The sequence below is a fragment of the Molothrus ater genome, chromosome 35, assembly GCF_012460135.2.
Source record: "Molothrus ater isolate BHLD 08-10-18 breed brown headed cowbird chromosome 35, BPBGC_Mater_1.1, whole genome shotgun sequence".
Lineage (NCBI taxonomy): Eukaryota > Metazoa > Chordata > Aves > Passeriformes > Icteridae > Molothrus > Molothrus ater.
In genome coordinates, this window is record NC_071662.1 from 1042775 (window position 1) to 1064861 (window position 22087).

At 52.1% G+C, this 22087-nt stretch overlaps 1 protein-coding gene and 1 pseudogene across 1 annotated transcript; both read right to left on the reverse strand.

The window, feature by feature from the left end:
* LOC118700713 (zinc finger protein 271-like) overlaps nt 1-22087 on the reverse strand; it is a 342045-nt pseudogene that overhangs the window by 258940 nt on the left and 61018 nt on the right.
* On the reverse strand, nt 15684-16741 carry LOC118700728 (olfactory receptor 14C36-like). Its single transcript, XM_036405319.1, has one exon. The coding sequence runs from the start codon at nt 16739-16741 to the stop codon at nt 15809-15811; it is 933 nt and encodes a 310-aa protein (XP_036261212.1). The 3' UTR covers nt 15684-15808.

The following is a 22087-nucleotide window of genomic DNA, read 5'->3' on the forward strand; positions in this document are numbered from 1 at the left end:
GCCCAGGGCCAGCAGCCATGGCCAAAGTGCTGCCCAGGTTGGCTCTGTCAGGGCTGTCTTGCAGCTGCTGCCCATCCCTGTGCCCTGTGCAGCCCAGGCTGTCCTACGGTGTCCCTGCCCTGCGCCTCTGTCCCTGCAGGCTGTGGGCATCCCCCGGCTGCCCCACCTGGCTGGCCCCTTCCTTTGCTGACAGCTCTGCCTCCTGCCTGCCCCTGCCTGCCCACACAAAGCCTTGGCCTTGATACCAAAATGGTTAATTCAATTTTTACTGTGCCTGTGAACTTTTAGCACAGGAACAAGGCATGCAGGGGCTGCTTTCTCACCAAGGATGGTTGGAAGACAAGAAGAAGACATTTGGCTCAAGATTGCAGTGACAGAAAATCGAAGGACTGAATCTGGGAACTTGAGGTGGGTTTTATGGTAATGGGTAAATTGTAATATGCATTTAATGATGCTGGTAGAATTACATGTCCACATAAGGTTAGGAGTTATCCCTCACTAGACCTCAGACCCAAATAAATGATATTCTCTTAAATAAGAAATTAGTGTTAAGGAGTCTTATTCTGATATTTTGGATATTTGGTGATGGTGAGGCCTCCTAGAACAAGGAGTCAGCTGTGACACTGAGCAAAGTCAGGGCACAAAGGGTCCTTTGTGAGTCTGCAGAACCCCATGGAACGAAAATCCGTTTTGCTACATCGGGGCCACATTGAACCAATGGTCCATTGTGATACTGCAACTCCAAGGAGACCATTGTCACCCTGAGAAACCTCTTGGAACCAAGGGGCCATTGTGACACAGCAAGGCCTGATGGAACCATGGGTCCATTGTGGCACTGCAGAACCTCAAAGAACCAAGGTGACCGTGTTCTGCTATGGAACCTCATGGAACAAAGGGACAATGGTGACCCTGCAGAACCAAGGAGACTGCTGTGGGCAGTGTGAAAGCTCATGGAACCGGGAGTCCATTGTGGCACAGCAAGGCCTCATGGAACGAAAGGTCCATTGTTAAACTGTGTGGCCTCATGAAACCATGAGCCATTGTGACACAGTGTGGCCACATGGAGCCAAGGGGCCACTGGAACACTGCAGATCCAAGGAGACCATTGTGACTGAGGAACCTCATGGAACCAGGAGTCCATTGTTCCACTGTGGGGCTGGTGGAACCAAGGGAAGCACAGTGCCTTTGTGGGGCCTAATGGAACAATGGAGACTATTCTGACACTTTGGGACCCACTGGAACCAAGGGGCCATTACAGCATGGCACGGCCTCATGGAACCAAGGGGACTACAGTGAACACTGTCAGTCTTCATGGGATGAAGATCCAATGGAGCCAAGGATACCATTGTGACTCTCTGGGACATCATGGAACCAAAGGTCCATTGTGACAGCAGGGCCTCATGGAACTTTGCAGGCCATTTTTACACTTTGAGCCTTATGGAGCCAAGGGGACCACAGTGACACTGTGGGGCTCAGTGAAAGCAATGGTCTATTGTGACACTGCAAGGCCTTATGGGATCATGGAGACCATTGTGACACCAAAGGCCTCATTGAAACAAGGGGCCATTGTGACACCAGAAGGCCTCTTGGAAGCAAGGAACCATTGTGACACTGTGGAGTGTTGGCAGGCCAAGGGGCAGTTGTCACACTGTGTGGCACCAAGGAGTCCATTGTGACCCTACAGGGCCCCATGCAACTAAGGATTCATGGAACAGTGCTGGAACACATGGAACCAAAGGTCCATGGGGACATTTCAGGGCCTCATGGAATCCTGGAGGCCATGATGACACTTTGAGGCCTCGTTGAATCAAGGGGCTCTGCAGGGCCTCATGGAACCAAGGGGCCCCTTCTGACATTGTGAGTCCCCATGGAACCAGGGGTCCATTGTGACACCGTGGAACCAAGGAGACTGTTGTTGGCTGTTGTTGGCAGTACAAAAGCTCATGGAACCAAAAGGCCATTATGACATTGTGGGGCCTCATAGAACCAAGGAGACTGATATGACACTTCAGGACCCATTAAAACCAAGAGGCCATTGTGTCACCTCAGGGTCTCATATAACCAAGGCAATCACTGTGACACTGCAAGGTCTCATGGAAGCAAGGGGCCATTGTGACACTGTGGGTCCGCATGGAAGCAAGGGGCCAGTGTAACACATCCAGGGGTGGTGGAACCAAGGGGCCATTGTGATCCTTGGGAACCCAATAAAACCAAGGGGCCGTTTTGAGACTCTGCATTCTCATGGAACCAAAGGGCCATTGTGGCATTGCACAGTCCCATGGAAACAAGGAAACCATTTTGACACTGCAAGGCCTCATGGAAGCAAGGGGCCATTGTGCCACTGTGGAGCCAAGGAGACCATTGTTATATTACTGGGCCTCATGGAAACAAAGATCTGTTGTGATCCTACAGCGCCTCATGGAACCAAGGGCTCATTGTGATGCTGCAGGGACCCAAGGATCCACGAACATGGAACAGGTCTGAATGGCTGGGCTTCCTGGGGACTGCCTGACTGGTTCAGCTGACCTTGGCATATTGAGGGTTGCTTCTCATCAGCCCCTGAAACCCTGGAGTTGTGTGCTTTCCTTCCTGTGGGAAAGAACTGTCCTTCTCCTCCGGGGGTTCATGGCTGAAATTGGGATTCCTCCTCCAAATTTGATTATATCCAAGGATTATTCCCATATGAAAGCTGCCAGGACAGACAGCTCTGGCTGGCCTTGGCCTCTTGGGGGCCACCTCTCATCTGCCTTCAAAACACCAGGGGCCTGTGCTTTTCTTCTCATGGAAAAAAACATCTTTTATGTCCAGGCATCCATGGCCAAAACTGAGAATTCGCCTCCAGAATTCCTTAAATCCAAGGACAGCTCCAGACAAAAGCTTCCAGGACTATCTAGGTTCCCTTGGCTCTCATCATCCTTTGAAGCACTGGGGTTCTGCACTTTCCTTCCTATGGAAAAGAACTGTCCTTCTCGTCCAGAGCCCAATAGACAAAAGTGGGGTTTGGCCTCCCAAATTCTGTCTCTCCAAGCATTCTTCCCTGAAACAGATCTGACTGTCTTGGCCTCCTTGGGGCTGCCTCTAATCAGCCTTTGGAACACGGGGGCTCTGTCCTTTCCTTCCTATGGAGAACTGCCATTCCAATCCAGGAACCCGTGGCTGAAATAGAATTCCACCCCCAAAACTCCCCAAATATCCAAAGGCTGCTTTCAGACAAAAGCTGCATGGACAGACAGGTCTCGCTGGCCTTGGCCTCTGGTGACTCCTCCTCCTCTGCCTTCAAACCCTGGGGTTCTGTGGTTTCCTTCCTATAGAAAAGAACTGTGCCTCTTGTCCAGGTGCTCTTGGCCTCAAGCACTTGACCACTCTGTAGGGACATAGGAGCTCTGTGCTCAGTGGGGTGGAAACTGAGGACAGTAGAGGAGAGCCCTGGGAGGGATTGACGGGTGGTTTCAGAGATGGTGGATCCTTTTGACATAGTAGAGAACAGCTGGAGAAAGGAAGAATTAATACCAAGTGGGGAGGCCCAGGCTGGACACCAAACGAAAGAATTTTCCAGCCAGGGCAGGGCTGTGGTGCAACACGTCCCCCAGAAGGATCCTGGAGCAGCCCAAGGCTTTGTGTGGGCAGGCAGGGGCAGGCAGGAGGCAGAGCTGTCAGCAAAGGAAGGGGCCCAGCCAGGTGGGGCAGCCGGGGGATGCCCACAGCCTGCAGGGACAGAGGCGGAGGGCAGGGACACCGTAGGACAGCCTGGGCTGCACAGGGCACAGGGATGGGCAGCAGCTGCAAGACAGCCCTGACAGAGCCAACCTGGGCAGCACTTTGGCCATAGCTGCTGGCCCTGGGTCTGAGGCCACGAGGGGACAAGTGACCCTTGCAGGCCTGGGGCCTCATTGCCTCCTTGTCCCTGCTCAGCAGCCTGGCAGGGGCCGCCCCATGTTCCTGCCCTTGGCATTGCACATCCCCACATGCCAGTGCCCATCCCGGGAAGAGCCCTGAGCAATGAGGGAGGGACAGGATCTGCCTGGCCAGGGGCTGGGGCTCAGGCCTTGGCCCTTTGCTTTCCTGAAACACATCCAGGTTTGCTCAGCATCAGAGACACCTTTGCCTTGCTTGTCCCCACCTGTCATCACTGACTCCAGTGTTCTGCTCTACCTGGAACCAGGGGACACTTTCTCAGTTGTGTCCCTGACAGGGATATCTTCAAAGTACAAGAAACTTCAGTGTTCCAATGTAAAAGAGTTCTTGAGGGTTTTGTGACATCACTGAGGGAGCTGTGACATCACAGAGTAGGATGTGAGGCCATAGAGCAGACTCTGCCACCATAGAGTATGGATCTGTGGCATCAGAGAGTGGGTTGTGACATCATCAGGTGGCTGTGTAACATCACAGAGCTGGCTGTAACATCACAGAACAGATTGTGATATCACAGGGTAATTTTGTAATATTACAGTCTTCTGTGACATCACAGCACTGCAGTATGACAAAACAAAGTGACATATTTGAATTGGCTCTGTGACGTCACAGGGGCTGTGTAACATCACAGTCAGCTGTGTGACATCACAGGGGCTGTGTGAGGTCACTGGGGAGGTCACTCTGCCCTGGCCCCCCTCACAGATCCCCCCAGAGCAGTCCAACCCTGCTCGTGCACAGCGGGGTCCCCTGTCCCCCAGGGTCCCTCCGCCCCCGGCCCCGCAGCCTCCTCCAGAGGATGTTCCACGAGATCGACCCCAGAACCTGACACGGGACCGGGAGGACGGGGCCCTGGGGGTGGCACAGGTGGACAGGGACCCACCGGCAGCGTCCCCGTGTCCCCCAGGGCCAGAGCCCGGGCCAGGGCTCCTTCACCCTGTTACCAACAAGGCCTTGAGAGCGCTGAAAAAATCCCCAGCAAGGGATCAGCAAAAACCAGATTTAATATTAAGGGACAGCAGCACAAAGTTCCTTGGCAAGAGTCGCTCTGCTCCTGACTGTGTGGAGAGCTTTGTGGATAATTGGCTAGCTGAGAAAGGCCACTTTGATATGATACCGTTGGATAAGGTTCGGGGAAGCAAGCTGGGGATTAAGTAGTCAGTGTCCAATCACTGACAAGGGTCATGGTGACCTTGCTGCAACATGAAGATGGGGGAGAAAATCTTTTGCCAGAAAAATGAAGATAGCCTAGGTAGAATAGCCACAGGAATGTAAACATAGAAACAAAATAATCATTAGGGCATAGAAGTAGGTGTGGTTGATTCATGTGTGTTTTAACCAATAATGAGCTCAGCTTTGTAATATGTATAAGCTTCATTAACACCAATATAAATATGTGTGAGCTATCAATAAACTTGGAGATTTGTTGATCACGCGTATTGTGTGCTGCAATTCTTCCGCCAACCCAACATGACTGGACACTTCAGGCACACCAAGGAAACAAAGCAACAACAAAACCAAATAAAATCCAGGCAATCAAACCAGAAATGAACTGAGGACTGTCCAAGTGAATGTGTGTGACACAAGGACAGTGAGGGCAAAGATAAAAGAAATATGGCCTAAAATATTAACAGAGCTCAAACTGAACAGGACTTTACTTATACTTTAACCTTAACTGATACCTTCAATTTCATAATTTAACAAAAGAACAGCACTTAATGGTATTTAACCTAATTTTTAACTAATGACTTTACAATTTAACAGAGGAATAACATTTATTATTCAAGTTAGCTGAGAAATAAATTAAACAGAAAAACTTGGCAAAAGAACAACTCTTAGCAGCATTTAACTTAGCTTAGGCCTTGTGACTTAACATTACTTACTGATATCTGGATATTTGACCGACTCAGCTATCTAAGGCACTCAAAGCCCTCCGAGAGCAGCATTTCTGCCACATTTCCCCAGCACAGGCACTCCTGTGTGCACACAGACACAAAGAATCAGTGCAAGGCACCTGGGAGAAATTCCCCTGAGGGCAGGAAATGCTCCCTGAGGATCCTTTGGCATCTCCCCAGCGGGTGAAGGGCTGAGCCTGGAGGAGTGGGGGGATTGGCCCAGGCTCTGTCGCTGTTGGGGATCCCCGAGTGCAGCAAATGGGAGACTTCCCGGCTGGGAGAGGCCCCACTCAGAGGGAGTCGCTGGCCCAGGAGAGCTCCAAGGGCTCCTTTTGGAGCGCTGTTTGCAGGGCCCCAAGAGAGGGGCTTCAGTCCCAGCAATGGCTCATCCTGGCCACACTTGGCATCAACAGCTTTCTTTGGCAGTGTGAGAACAGGGATGTTGTGCCACTTAGGGAACAAAAGCAGTTCCCAGGGCTGCTCCTACAGAAAGCAGGAGCTGGTTGGGCAGCAGCAGTGCCTGGAGCAGACAGTGTTTGTGATGAGCTGCAGAGGAGCTGAGCCCAGGGGCTGTTGGCCAAGGCCGAGCCCCAAGGAGCATTTCTCAGCTGGCAGGGCGGCCTGAGAAGGGGAGGGGGGAATGCAGCAGCACAGGGCCCATGGAACCAAGGGAGCATTGTGACACTGTGGGGCCCTGTGAGACCAAGGGAGCATTGTGACACTGTGCGGCCTCATGGAATCAAGGGGACCATATTGACAATGTTTGGTGCATGGAATGTAGGGATCATTGTGACACTGAGAGGCCCCATTGAACCAAGGGTCCATTGTGACACCATGGGGCCTCATGGAACTGTGGAGACCATTGTAACACTTTGGGGTTTCATGGAACCAAGGGGCCATTGTGACACTGCGAGACCCCATGGAGCCAAAGGCTCTTTTGGACATTGCAAGGCCTCATGAAGCAATGGAGAGACCACTAAGAGACTTCACAGCCTTACGGAATCAAGAGGCCATTGTGACACTGAGGGGACTCTCGGTATCATGGAGACCATTGTGACACTATGAGGCCCGTGGAATAAGCAAAGCACTGTGACAGTGTCAGGCCCCATGGAACCAGTGAGACCATTGTGACCCTGGGGATCCCCACGCAACCAAGAGGATCATTGTGATACTGTGGGGCCTGGTGAAACCAAGAGGCCTTTGTGACACTGCAGGGCTGCATGGAAACAAAGGTCCAGTGTGACATTGCAGGGCCTCGTGTCATCAGTGGTCCATTGTGACACTGTGGAGCCAAAGGAGACCATTGTGACACTGCAGGGTTTCCTGGAACCTTAGGGCCATGGTGGCATTGTGGAACCCCATTGAAACAAGGGTTCATTGTGACACAGCAGGGCTGCATGGAACCAAAGCTCCAGGATGACACAGAGGGGCCTCCTGTCATCAGTGGTCCATTGTGACACTGTGGAGCCAAAGGAGACCATTGTGACACCACAAACCCCCAGGGTCCAAAGGTCCATTGTGACATTTCAGGGCTCATGGAAGAGAGGTGTCACATGACATTTAGGGGCCTGGGGAACCACAGAGACTATTGTGACACTGCAAGGCCTCATGGAATCATTGGGACCACTGTGACACTGCAGGGCCTTCTGGAACCTAGGAGTCATTGTGACACTCTGGGACCCCATTGAACCAAGGGTCCATTGTGACACTGCTGGACCCCATAGAATCAAAGCACCACTGGGACACTGCAGGGCCCCATGGAACGAAGGGGACCATGGTGACACTGCAGGACCTCATAAAAGCAAGGGAACACGGAACAGGTCTGGCTGGTCTGGCCTCCCATTGACTGCCTGACTAGTCCAAATGACCCTGGAATGTTGAGGGTCTCTTCTCATCTGCTATTGAAACACTGGAGCTCTGTGCTTTCCTTCCCAATGGAAAAAACCTCTCCTTCTCCACCAGGCACCCATGGCCAGAATTGGGATTTCACCTCCAAATTCCCTTCTATCCAGAGACTGTTCCCATAGGAATATTGCCAGGACAAGTCTGTCGTGCATTGGTTTTACAACGGTCACCTCTTATCTGTCCCCAAAACATCGGGGAAGGCTCTGAGCTTTCCTTCCCATCGGAAAGAACTGTCCTGCTTCTCCAGGTGCCCATGGCCGAGATTGGACTTCCACCTCCAAAATGCCCTACATCCAAAGATAGCTCCCAGACAAAATATGTCATTTCTGACAAGTCTGGATGGCCTTGGCCAACTGAGGCTCTCACCTGCCTTCCAAACACTGGAGCTCTGTGCTTTCCTTCCTATGGAAAAGGACTGTCCTTCTTGTCTAGGTGCCCATGGCCAGAATTAAATTCCACCTCCAACATTCCCTGTTGTGACAGACTGGAGGAGATTGTTGGCTCAAAACATTTCATGTGTGGGGGAGGAAGGTGCAGGTCCAGCCTTGCCCTGCCCTGGAACCCCAGCCCTGCCCTGCCCTGGAACCCCAACCCCCCCAGAGCCTCTATCCCAGCCCAGCAGTGGCTGCCAGTCCCTGGCACAGCACAGGCAATGCTCCACAGCCACCTCTGCAGCCCCCAGCCCAGCTCCTGAGGGACCAAATGAGCCAAGGCCCACCTGGGGGAAGGGCCCAGCAAGACCAAGGGGTATTGAAGGCTGACCACAAGGCAAGCACACATCTTGACCCAACCTCCTCTTAGAATTTCCTTCTGAACAATGCTGGAATCCAGGAGTCAGAAGCTCTGTGTGTGCTTCTCTAAATCTTATTTGTCTTTTTCTTATTCCCTCTTCTTGCAAAATTTGAGTAACTTAAAATGGAACAGGCTTAGAGTTTGTGAGGTTGAATGAGCAAAGTTAATGTTATGAGAAGTGTTTCTTGTTGATTGAATGTTGTATTAAACCTTTTGCCAAAGTTTCTCTGATATTCTAAAGTTGCCAGTAAAGTTCCTGTTTTGTTGTTTAGAGCTCCTGAGAATCTCTTGCTGCTATTTCTCCAGTGCATCCAACTTAGTGTACACAAACAATGGTAATTCATTTTAAATGTCTCATTGAGACAATTTTTTAGTGGATGGGGGTCAGGGCTTGTGTGTCCTGCTTGGCCCAGCCCAGGCAGGGCTTTCCCAGCCACATTCCACACTCCATTGCCCAGCTGGAGCCGCTGCTGCCTCTGAGTTGTGCTGCCCCAGCCCCAGGGACGCCTCTCCTTGTCTGCCCATTCCCCCACGGTCTCTGGGCAGGGATGGCCTCACTGGGGGCTGCTGACATCCTCAGCAACTTGGAGGCTGCTGCTGAATTTCACTGCTCCAGAGGCTTGTTCAGCCTTCAGCTCTTCAGTGCAGGAATTCAGTGTCCCAGGGCTCATGAACATTCAGAACACCTGAACAAGCCAAGCCTCTAGGAATAATTTGATTTTAAGTTTCAAATCCTTTGTGGTTAAGTAGATCTCAGTTGTGTATTCAAATACATGATATTTAAAAAGACAGCGAGATAAGATTTTTCAGGTCCTGTTTAGTTTTGTTTTCCTGTAATTCATTGACATGTGCAATCTCCAATTGATACTGAATCCAAGTACCTCCTCATGCAGTTTGAATAGATATGAAAATCAAGACCCTTCATGGCTCACAATCAATCAGACTCTGTTCCTACCCCCTGCCCACCATTTCCCCCATCCAAGCCCTGGCACTCAGAGCAGCCTTGTGCAAATCTGAGCTCCCTCCAGCCCAGGCTGCACCTGCAGCTTGCAGCTCCTTGGCTCCAACTCCCACCTGCTTTCCTTGGAGAAGGAGCTGCCCGAGACACAGAGGGATGTTCATTTCTTGTCAGCCAACAAAGCCAAGGGAAGGCACAGCTCCATCAAATGCCAAAGTCATTCCTCTGCTGGATATTAAATCCACTTTGCACAGCAGACAGTCTCAGAGCAATGGAAAACACCTTCTGTGCCCAGCACAGATCCCAAGGTCCCCCCAAACCCTCCCTGCCCCGATTCTGCCCAGATTTGCTCTTTGCACACACGAGTCACAGGCTGAAGTCAGGAGCTCCCTCCATGCCCAGAGGGAGGAAAAGAGAGAATGGAGATGAAGAGCTCTCCTGTGCAGAGCCAAGGTCCAAGTGCAGCCCCAGCAGCGGGAGCCACAACTCATCAGGTTTGTGTCCTTTGGGCTCAGGGCCTGGTGACACTCAGAGGCACAGAAAGGTATCTTGCCAACAAACACAAGTTGAACATTTGAACAGTTTAAGAAACATCACAGCTCTTCCCTCAGCTCTCTGGGATGTCCCAGCAGCATCTGACATGTCCACCATCCTCAACGGCTTTCTGAACAGGAATAGTTTTTAAGGAAATACATAAGAAATGGAAATTCTGTGATAGGTATAACCACAGTGAGATACTCAATTCATGTTTTTTTTTAACTTGAAAGATTTGGCCACTCCCTGAAGTTCAAAGCATGAAACCAGTCAGCTGAGAGGCGCTCAAATGACCAGAGAGCATCTGGAGGAGGAAATCTGGGAGCAGCAGGAAGGACATAGATCCAGCTGATCTAGTGAAGAGATGTCCTTAGACACGGCCATTTAAACAGAAGAGCTGGAAACACCTCAAGGAAGGGGGTCATTAATTATTAGACTGAATGTCAGTGGCAAAGTTAGAGGGGATTGTGGTGGTTTGACAGGAAATGTGGTTTTTGGGATGCTGTGGGTGGGCCAATGGATATTCAGATTTTAATATTGGCATTTAACCTGGCCATTAGGACATTGGACACGCCTCTGAGAACACGGGGTTAAAAGCAGAGCTCTCCCCTGGGAGGCTCTCTTGGGTTCCGGTGAGGAAAGAGTTCAGGTCTCTGCCCCGGCCCAGCTGCTGCTGCTCGGCGGGGGAGGGGAGCCATGGGGCCGGGTGAGGTAGGCCGAGGCTTGGACCGAGAGGGGAGGTGAAGAGGCCCCGAGGATGGAAGGGTGGGAGAAGCACCAGGAGGCATCGGGCAGCCCCCCACAAGAGAGAGAGAGAGTACAGCCTGTGCTTGGGACTGTAACCTTGAAACTTGATAAACATGGGCCTGTGCTGGCAGCACGGCTGGGAAGGAGAAGAAGGGGGGGCGGGGGGTGCAGCCGGCCGCTTGTAGGAGCTTTTAACCCCTTTTTGGAGAATGAGAACTTTACATGGACCTCTCCTAGAAGAGAGATAGAGTGGAAGATAAGGAAGGAAATGTGCAAGTGTGAGAGAGGTCTGGGCGAGTGAGAGAGAGTGGAAGAATAGAGAAGAATCCTAGTGGGAAGAGATGATGGAGTGGCTTTTGCTGGACTCTTTTTGTACAGCCATGGACAGAGCCATGTTCCTTGTGATACAGAGACTGCATCTAGGGGGAGGCAATGGCCACAGAACCAAGAGGGTTAAGTGTTGGTGCCCCTCAGCCCCAGGGGGTGAAAAAATATGGGGGGAACAGGTGTCCCAAAGGAGAGACTGTGCCTTTTTTGGATCGGGACAGAGCATCCTTAAAAAAGACAACCCTAGAAGCAGCTCTGGTCCATGTTCAGTGGTGAGAGCACTGGACATGAAAGGAAGAGGTCACGACGGCAGATGTACTCCGGGTGGTGCCACGAGTGACACGGAAACACACGAGGCTTCAGCTGTGTTTCCAGGGGAAGCCCATGGTACAAGAAGGACTCCTCTCCTCTTGATGAACTGAGGGTTGATTGTCTGAAGGGCGGTGCTGGACTAAGAGTTGGTGATTTGAGGAATAGATGTATTGTGTTGGGAATTTGGTGGGGGGAGGAGGAAATGTATTTGTAAGGTTTTCATTTTCCCTGTGTGTGTGTTCCTTTTTAGCTATAGTTGTAGTGTAGTTAATAAAGTTCTGTTTTCTTTCCTAAGTAGGAGCCTGCTTTGCTTATTCCTGGTCACATCTCACAGCAGAAACCAGGGAGAGGGTATCCTCATGGGGGCACTGGCATTGTGCCAGTGTCAAACCATGACAGTGATACAGCTTGAACAATTCCTGATTTGCAAAGCTGTCAGTGGTGGATGGAGAAGGGAGGTCAGGCTGCCCTTGGTGCTGAGGAAATGCTGAAACCAGCCTGACTCATTTCATCTCCTCCTGTCCTGGCTGATCTCCCCTCTTTCCCCTTCCACCCATTGGCTTTTGTCTCCCACCAGGCCCCCGGTGAAGAGCCTGGCTCTGTGTTCTCCATCCCCTCCTCGCTGGCACTGCCAGGCTGGGATGAGGAGCCCCTCAGCCTTCCCTGCTCTGGGCTGGACAAGCCCAGCTCCCTCAGCCTCTGCTCACAGCCCAGGGGCTCCAGCCCCACCTTGGAGGCCCTTCCCAGACCCTGCTCCAGCTGCCAGACATCTTTCCTGCCCTGGGCAACCCAACCCAGGCCACAGTGACCTGGATAATCCCTGTCCTTGATGTCCTGGTCACACAGCCCTGGCCCCTTGTCCCCATGTCAGGCTCTGGGGTGGATCCTGTGGAACAACCTTTGGTGGAGGCTGTGGCTCCAGGTGGGCCGGGGGGATCCCGGGGGACAGGGACCCCGCTGGGCATGGACAGCATTGGACTTGTTGGGAGAAACTGTGAGGGGGAGCTGGGGCGGAGTGACCAAGCCAGTGACCTGACACAGCCCCTCTGGGATGTCACAGCCCATTCTCTAATGTCCCACAGCTGGTCTCTGATGTCACAGCCAAATCTCTGATGTCATAATCTGCTCTATGATGTCAGAATTCTGCCGTGTGGCGTCACAGATATGGCCTATGATGTCATAGCTTCTCTATGATCTCACATAACCCACTCTGTGATGTCACAGCCCACTCTGTCACCTCATGTTACCAGATGATCAATACCCTACACCAGGTGAGCTGACACCTGGAGCTTGTTCTCCACATCCCCAGGCCTATGGAAACCACACAAGGCCCATCAAGGCCCATTGTGTGAGAAGGGGAACTGGAAGTTCAGCAGCCTCAGGGTCCTGCCAGCTCAGCCAGGCCCACTGGAACATTGGGGTCCATGACCACCAGGGACCACCAGAGAGACCCCCAGCACAGAGGAATGCATGGGTAAAGGGGAGGGGAAATATGTTAATGATTTTGGGGAAATGATTATCATATGTATGTTTAGTCCAGGACAATCAATGAATATGTGTGCAAAATATAGAAAATAAACAGAAACTTTCCTGTACTCAGCCTGCAGGGCTTTGGGAGGAGCTCTCCGCCGTGCATCCAGCTGAATAAAGAATGCTGCTTCTTAATGCTACACTGGGGTTAAGGAGTTTTCTGTTTCACTGAATTTTTGGTGACACTCCCACTGCCAAGGAAAGCTCTGTCTGCTGCTGTTCACAGACAGAGAAGGGCTGGGGGCAGATGTGGGGCTCAGAGGCTGCCTGGGGCACAGTGACCATGAAATAATCAAGTTTTCAATGTTCTGTTAAAGAAGGAGGGGCAGCAACAAAACTTCTACACTGAAATTAGGAAGGGCAGACTTTGACTGGTTTAGGATGCTGATTTGGGGAATATAAAATCAGGTACTGACTTTTTTAAAAAGAAACAGCCCTTTAAATCAAAGGGGTCCAGGAAGGATGGACACATTTAAAGAAAGTAATCTTAAGGGGAAGAGCAGCCTGTCCCAGTGTGGCAAAAGATGAGCTGGTGATGAAAATGACTGGCCTGGCTGCCCATGGAGCTTTTGTGGGAAGTCAAAGGAAAGAAGAGTGAGCATCACCTTTGGACACAAGGTCGGGAAACTTAGGCAGTATTTAAGGATGTTATTAGGTTATGCAGAAAGAAAAGGAAAGAGGTGAAAGCTCAGTTAGAGCTTAACCTGTCCACTTGTGTGAAAAATAATAGAAAATGTGTCTATAAATAAATTAATAGCAAAACGTGGGATAAGGAGAACCTCTATTCTTTATTGGATGCAGTGGGGAATACAGTAACTAAAGATAAAGAAAAGGCTGAGCTACTTAACACCTTGTTTGTCCCAATTTTCAATATTAGGACAGGTTGTCCTCAGGACAAGTGTTCTCCTGAGCTGGTAGATGGGCACAGGGAGCAGAACAGCCCCCTGGAATCCAGGAGGAAGCAGCTGGGGACCTGCTGAGACACTCAGATGCTCACAGGTGTATGGGATCAGATGGGATCCATCCCAGGGGGATGAGGGAGCTGTGGATGAGCTCCCCAGGCTGCTCTCCATCATTTACCATCAGTCCTGGCTCAGCAGGGAGGTCCCAGAGCACTGGAGGTGCCAGTGTGAGCCCATCCCCAGGAAGGGCTGGCAGGAGGAGCTGGGGAACTCCAGGCCTGTCAGCCTGACCTGGGTGCCTGGCAAGGTTATGGAACAGATCACCTTGAGTGCCATCACAGGGCACCCACAGGATGGCCCAGGGATCAGAGCCAGCCAGCGTGGATTTCAATATCTGCGCTGATGGTCTGGGTGAGGGGATTGAGTTCAGCATAAGCAAATTTGCAGATGACACCAAGCTGGGTGTGAGTGTGGATCTGCTGGAGGGTAGGAGGGCTCTGCACAGGGCCCTGGACAGGCTGGATCCAGGCCCCAAATCCAACAAGGTGAGGTTTAACAAGTCCAAGTGCCAGGTCCTGCACTTTGGCCACAACAACCCCTGCAGCACTACAGGCTGGGGACAGAGTGGCTGGAGAGCAGCCAGGCAGAAAGGGACCTGCAGGGACTGATGGACAGCAGGCTGGACATGAGGCAGCAGTGTGCCCAGGTGGGCAGGAAGGCCAATGGCTCCTGGCCTGGATCAGGAATGGTGTGGCCAGCCCGAGCAGGGAAAAGTTGGGCTGTTTGCAGGGGAGGGAGCAGGAATGGGCAAGAGGAAGAAATTTGTAGCAGGAAGAGTAAAGAAAGCAAAGGTGAAGCCAAGGAAAATGCTTAGGGCAGTTTGAGGGTGGCTGCCAGGCAGCCCTGGCTCTGAGCAACAGCGTCTGCAGTGGCACAGGAAACTCCCAGCTGATGGGAACAAACTTTCTGGCTGACTGCAGAGGCCAGGACAAAGCTGAGTGGTTTCCCTGGTGTCCCCCAGCCCTTGCTGGCCCCAGGGCTGATGGCATTTGTGCTCCCTCAGGTTCATGTCCCCACAGCAACAGCATGGGGGTGCTGCCCCTGCTGTGTGCAATGCAAGCAGGGGCTGCTGAGGCAGTGCTGCCGTGTCTGTGCCTGCAAGGATGGGGCACCTGTGTGAGCTGGGGGAGAGGCCAGGGCTGCAGAGGGGGGATGTTGTTGGCAGCTGCATGAGGACGCTCTGGGACGCTGCCCTGGGCTGTGCAGCACACTGGGCATGGATCAGCCTCTGCTCTGCTGCTCCTTCCCGCCTGCCCCAGGGCCCTTGCAGAGCCCCAGCCATGCTGTTTGCCCCCAGCCTGCCCACGGCCAGCCTGGGGCTGCTGACGGGGGTTTCTGTGCTGAGCATTGGCCTGGCCGTGTTCTTGACAGAGCCTGGGCAAGGAGCCTGGAGCCCCCAGGGCCTGGCCTGAGGCGTCAGCGCTGCCCCAGCAGTGCCCATGGCCTGTCCCTGCTGCAGCCCCAGCACTGCCACCCCCAGGGCTGTGCCCGGCCCCGAGAGCACTCAGGCCCTGCAGCAACACCAGGGCCACCAGGGCAGCGGGGCAGGGCCACGGCAGCAGCACTGGCAACACCAAGTGCTGCTGCTGCTGCTGCTGGGCACAGCTGCTGGGCCAGCACTGATCTGCCCCAGCTCTGCACACAGACATTGCTGCTGCAGCTCCAGAGAAGGCAACAAAAGGGCATCTCTGCAGAAAACTCTGCTGGGAGATCCTTTAGTTCCTTTAAAGCCACCAAGAGCGCAGCCCCTCATTGACACAGTCTGTGTCCACAGGGAAGGTGGAGAGAAACAAAAAGAGAAATGGGTCAAACAATGACATTTTTAATGGACAAAATGAAAAAAGTAAAACCAAGAAAAAGACCTTCCAAGATGAAACCAACAAGAAGTATGAACAATTTCTTTCATTGCAAGTGATTTGCAGAAATCGGCCAGCAGATTAATGTTTCTGAAAACATCCAGTCATTAGTCTCCACACTGCAGCCTTGAGCTCCTGGTTCCTCAGGCTGTAGATGAGAGGGTTCAGGGCTGGAGGCACCACCGAGTACAGAACTGACAGGGCCAGATCCAGGGATGGGGAGGACAGGGAAGGGGGCTTCCGGTGAGCAAGGGTGCCAGTACTGATGAACAGAGAGAGCACGGCCAGGTGAGGGAGGCAGGTGGAAAAGGCTTTGTGCCGTTCCTGCTCAGAGGGGATCCTCAGCACGACCCTGAAGATCTGCACATAGGAGAAAACAATGAACAAAAAACAAACAAATAGCAAACAGGCACTAACAGCAATCAGCCCGTGTTCCCTGAGGTAGGAGTTTGAGCAGGAGAGCTTGAGGATTGGGGGGATTTCACAGAAGAACTGGCCCAGGGCATTGCCATGGCACAGGGGCAGGGAAAATGTATTGGCCGTGTGAATCAGTGAATAGACAAAGCCACTGGCCCAGGCAGCTGCTGCCATGTGGGCACAAGCTCTGCTGCCCAGGAGGGTCCCATAGTGCAGGGGTTTGCAGATGGACACGTAGCGGTCGTAGCACATCACGGTCAGGAGGAAATACTCTGTAGTTGCGCAGAAAACAAAAAAAAAGAGCTGAGCAGCACATCCAGTGTAGGAGATGTCCCTGGTGTCCCAGAGGGAATTGTGCATGGCTTTGGGGACAGTGGTGCAGATGGAGCCCAGGTCAGCGAGGGCCAGGTTGAGCAAGAAGAAGAACATGGGCATGTGCAGGTGGTGGCTGCAGGCTACGGCGCTGATGATGAGGCCGTTGCCCAGGAGGGCAGCCAGGGAGATGCCCAGCAAGAGGCAGAAGTGCAGGAGCTGCAGCTGCCGTGTGTCTGCCAATGCCAGCAGGAGGAAGTGCCTGATGGAGCTGCTGTTGGACATTTGCTGGGGCTGCACATGGGCACCTGTTCATGGAGAAAGGACAGTGACAAGTCAGGAGAGGCTGCTTGGAGCCAAACCTGGGCCATTCTCTGCAGACTGTCCAACTGGGACTCACTCAGCCTTGTTCCTGCTCTGGGAAAACCTTCACCCAGGTCCCTGCCTGAGCTCCAGTTGTGCTGGCTGAGTGTGCCAGGAGCAGCCAGGCCTGTGCATGGGGGCTCTTGAGGAGCCATCCCTGTCCTGCTGCCCTGGTTTTGTGACCATGTGGCAGAGGGACAAGGCTGGATATTCAGGATTTGTCACGGGAATCACTCCAAATGCAGAAAGTCTTGGTAGCATCTGCACTCCTAAAGGAAAGTTCTAAAGGAAATAGATGGCACAAGTTGGTTTTAGGAATTGTTTTCCTACCCACACATCATTCCTGACTCTCTGAGGTCAGAAATCCCCAGCATTTCTGCTGCACTCAGAGTTTGCCACTAAGAGATGGGAGAGGCAAAGGATTCCCTGTGGCTCAGGGAAGGTGAGGGGCTGGATGGGCTTGTTCCCAGCTGCCCTGGCTTTGCACCTTTGGCTGCAATCAGAGCACAGTCACACTCCTGGGTCACCCTGGGATAAACCAGACCCTGCCCAGAGCAGAGGGATCCCTGAGTGTCTCACCCTCTCTCAAGGTCTCTGGGCAAGGTCTCAGCACCCCCTTGTGCCAAGGACACTCACGGCTCCCTGGGCAAACCCAGCAGCATTTCCTGAGCTGTGGCAGCTCTGCCCTTGCCTGTGGGACATTCAGGGAACTCCCAGAGGCTCTGGCACAGATTTGCACCCAGGAGGGCAGCTCAGAGCCTGGCAGGGCACAGCAAGGAGATCCCTGGCTGTGCCCATGATGGGATCTCAGGGAGGGGGCTCAGCTCATTCCCCTTTGCCATGGACTGCTTTGCCCACAGCCCCACAGGTGCCAGGGGAGCTTGGACACCCCATTCCCATGGACAGCCCTGCCTGGCAGGAATGCCAAGGGCAGTGCCTGACTCAGCTGCTGCAGATGCCAGAGCCTCCCTGAGAGCAGCAGATAACAGTGCCAATGCCAGGGCAGTGCAGAACCAAGAGCAGATGTTGTGGTGCTGTGCCTGAGAGGGCAGGGCAGAGACAGCCGGGCACTCAGGACAGTGTTCCCGTGCCCAGCTGTGCCCGGCACCTCCCACACACCAACAGTGCCCTCCTGCCCCAGCCCTGCTCTCTTCAGCCCCCTCTCCTTCCCTGAGCATCTCCCTGGGCCTGGACATTCCCTCCTGAGAGGAGCCTTGTCCCTGCCAGCGCTCACAGAGCCCATCCCAGCCTGTGTGCCCTGGCTGGGGCCCTACAGAAACCTGCCTGTGTGCAGGGCCCTGGCTGGGGCAGGCTCTGTGTGCAGCTGGGCAAGGGCAGCTCAGGAGAGCCCTGCTGGGCCCTGCAAAGGTGATGCTGCTGCTGTGCAGGGCTGAGGAGTGGCTGAGGGCCCTTTGGGAGGTTCCCAGCAGAGACACTGACCACCCAAAGTTACAGTTCTGGACTCTCTGTAAACGTTCAGACATTCCTTTGGTGATCCTGTGTGTCCCTTTAAACTCAGAATGTTCTGTGAGTGTCTGATTACAATTCCTGTTCTGCTCCTCTCATTCCCTTGTTGTCTATAATCAAAAAAGAAAAAAAAAACCAAACCTTTGCAACAGTCTTAGAACAGTAAAGTAAAAACCAGACATAAATTGGAAGCTTCCAGGTGTCCCAGTGGGGATTGGGCACACCTGGGGCCTGATTTCAACAATTTATTAAGGTTGATTAATTAGGATATTTAACAGGAACATCCTATAGCAGATTCAGTTGCCCCAGTTACACACCCCTGGCTCAACCCATTGGAATAGGTCCAAGGGCTTCTTTACCTTTACTTTTTGTTATGACTGCTCATTTATCTGGTCCATTAAAAAATGTTTTTGGAGGTTCTCTTCCTGATAATAGGACTATTTGATAATAAGACTGATAAGACAGTATTTCAGGAATGTATTTAGACAGTCACCTTATTTTTCTAAAATCTAAGAGAATGGTTAGGAAATGTACTAGAGTTAATTAAGGATTACAATTATATAAGTATATAAGAGTAGTTTAATATAGTTAATAAGAATGTAGTAGTGTTAAGTAAGGATTGTAGATTTATAACTATATAATACTGATTTACAAAACTATGAATTATATCAAAAATGTATAAAAAGCAATAATCTTTTTGCCATCACCCCAACTTTCCCACCCTGCTCCAAGCAGGAAATTAAAAACACTCTCAGGAAAGCTCCTGATCTTTACAGCAATCCCAGGCTTACCTTCTTTGGGAAGTGCCCTCCGGAGCTGTGCCCAGGCTGGTCTGGAGCTGGGAGCAGCCCTGCCCCACCCAGCCCCTCTCAGCAGCAGCCCCTTGCCCTGCTCAGGGCGGCTCCTTCTCCCCAGAGCTTCTCCCCAGCGCTGGGAGCAGCTGCCAGGGCTGGCTGAGAGCTGTCCCTGGCAGGCAGCAGAGTCCCTGCCCCAGCACAGCGCCCTGGGCTGCAGGACCCTGCTCTGCAGGACAGCCCTGGGCACCCCTGGCTGCAGCCCCGGCTTCTCAGCCCTGCAGCAGAGCCTGGCAACAGGAGCTGCCTTGGGCTGTGCCTGGGCTGGGGCAGCAGGGAAAGCCAGCCCTGCCCTAGGGCCACAGCCCTGCCCCGGAGCAGCCCTGAGAGTCCTCCTGAAAGGTCCTAAAAGCTGTGGGATGTGCCAGCTCCAGGGGATCCCTGCAGGAACTGCGGCTTCTCTTCCCACAGCCAGGCAATGACTGCTTCAAACCTGGGCTGATTTCTGCTCTAGCGAGCCCTGAGTGAGCTCTGCTCTGTGCTCCCAGCCCAGGCTGAGTTTAACCCCTCTGTGCCTCTGTGCTGTGCCCAGGCTGGCTGCAGGCAGTGCCCCAGCCCTGCTGGGCTGTGCACAGGAGCTGCTCCTGGCCAGAGCTGTCTCTCTGCAGCGCTGCCCTTGCCAGGAGCTGCCTCTGGGCCAGGAGCCTCTCTGCAGGTTTTTCAAAGGATTTCAGGTTTTTCTTTTCCCTTGGAGTCTCTGAGAGGTTTGTGCAATCATGGCCTCCAATTATCTGCTGTAATTAGTCCCTGGAGAGGCTTTGTCAGTAACAACACTCAGTGGGGCTCATTAATACTTCAAGGTACTTCAGTTTTTTCAGGTACTTGGTGTTTCCCTTTTGATACAGACTCTGTGAGAGGTTTGTGCAATCATGGCCCCAATTATCTGCTTTAATGAGTCCCTTGAGAGCTTTGTACTGACACTCGGTGGGGCTCATTAATGCCTTGAGATACTCGAGGTTTTTAAGGTACTTTGGATTTTTCTTTCCACACCGAGTCTCTGAGAGGTTTTTCGGCCATCCTGGCCTCCAGTTCTGTCCTCCAAGGACTCCGTGAGGAGCCTGTGTTGGGGATGGACCTCAGTGGGACCCATGCATGCCTTGAGACACTTTGAGCAAAACTTGGACGCTCAATATGAGTGTTTAGCAAGCTTCGTTTATTGAAAACAGCATCAAACTTTTATGCACAACAAGCAATAAGCACATACATATTTTGCAAGCTAAGCAATCTATTGGCTATACTACAATATCAGCTCTTCCTCATACCTTAGGGGTTACATCTTTCTTTTCTCATGTCTCTCTCACTGCTTGTTATTGTACCACAGCTATGCTCAAGGACATAGTGTTTTGCAGGTGCAGGGACCCAGATTAGCTGCATCCTCCCAATTCTTGGTCCAGAACGTGGCCCCTGTCACATAGCCATTCCTCCACAATTCCCCTGTTTTCTTTCTGCACAAGCAATGTTTAATTAAATGCAGCAGATATCATCCTTTGCACCATATTTTGTAAGCATATGCAAAAGCAAGGCAAAACTAATACTACCAACAAAGCTATAATGCCTACTATAATGCCAGCCTTAACAAGAGAGCGTAGCCATGATCCCAGGCCTAAAGATTTGAGCCATCCATCAATACCAAAGCCCGATTCTACCTGTAGGTTTCCGGTTAACTTCTGCAACTCAGAGAGCTGGGAGTGGATGGATTGCGAATGGTCAGAAAGGTTCATGCAACACATGCCTTCAAATTCTTCACAACCATGGCCTTGTGCAAGTAAAAGAAAATCAATTGCAGCTCTATTTTGAAGCGTTGCATGGCGAATAGAATCAACATCAAGCAAAAGGCTAGAAAGTGCCATAGAAGTGGCATTGGTTTGCTTCTCAAGCCAGCATCCCAACTTATTTAGGCTGGCATGGGTGCCTGCTGCTGTCACCCCTGGAGCCAGAAAGGATGCCGCAATTATGGCCCCTGGGGACCAAAATTTTACATCATCTTTGCAGTCAGCAGTTAATTCCTCGGCCCTTCTTTTACTTCGACGATGGTGGCGGCTCATGTTTAGCATCATGGAAGTGTTGGGTGTAAGTAGAGACAGCCATCCAATTGTACATGGCCCCCCTCGCAGCATAGATGGGGTACCAGGCCAGGCGTGGTCTTCACATATTAAAAAGTAACCTGCCAGCAATTGAATAGGGTCATTTGATGAGATTGATACTCTCTTTGTGGTATAATTGCACCAGGCTGTTGCATTACGGTAGACAGCCATGCTGGAGGTTACAATAGTGGAATGGTTCTTGGCTGGCATCCAGCTTATATGGTTAAAATTGAGGCATGCATCTGCCATCACTGAGCCTAACAGTTCCAATTCTTGGGGTTCCTGCAATGCTGAGGAAAAATGGGAAACCCATTGGTCCCAGTTATCTACACTTGCAGTGTAGATCATTGGTCCTGCAGGTGGGTGTACTTGAAGGGCATGGCCAAGGATCCGCTGGTAGCCCAACCAAGCAGGTGGTAAATGGATTCCCTGGAGAAGACAAGGACAAACAAATGGCCTCTTGATTTGTCAGGTTTGCGAGAGTGACCCAAATATTGGTCTTAGGTTGAGTTGGGGCCATGCGGGGAATTCCTAGCCCTCCTCCTCCTGTTGCGCCTTCTACGTGGCTCGCTGACTCTACTAGGAGGAGGGAGAATACTAAGGCAATGACATAGCTCCTCCATCTGCCTTGGTTGAACCGTCCAATGTCCTGGCAGGTCAACATGTTTACCACAGATTTCCTGCAGGATGCTTTTCTTTGTTTGGCTCTTAATTCTGCTAACTTGCCACTGTACTTCCCACTTTAACCTAGCAATCTCCCTTTGCTCCCAACTCTCATATAGGAATAACCCCTGGATTCCAGGTAATCCGGTTTCCTCCTGCAATGCAGCAAGCACTGTTTTCCTTCTCCACTCACGACCACA

Bases quoted from the DNA above. Each gene is read 5' to 3' on its own strand.
- LOC118700728 (XM_036405319.1), bottom strand. From the start codon at position 16,741: ATGTCCAACAGCAGCTCCATCAGGCACTTCCTCCTGCTGGCATTGGCA.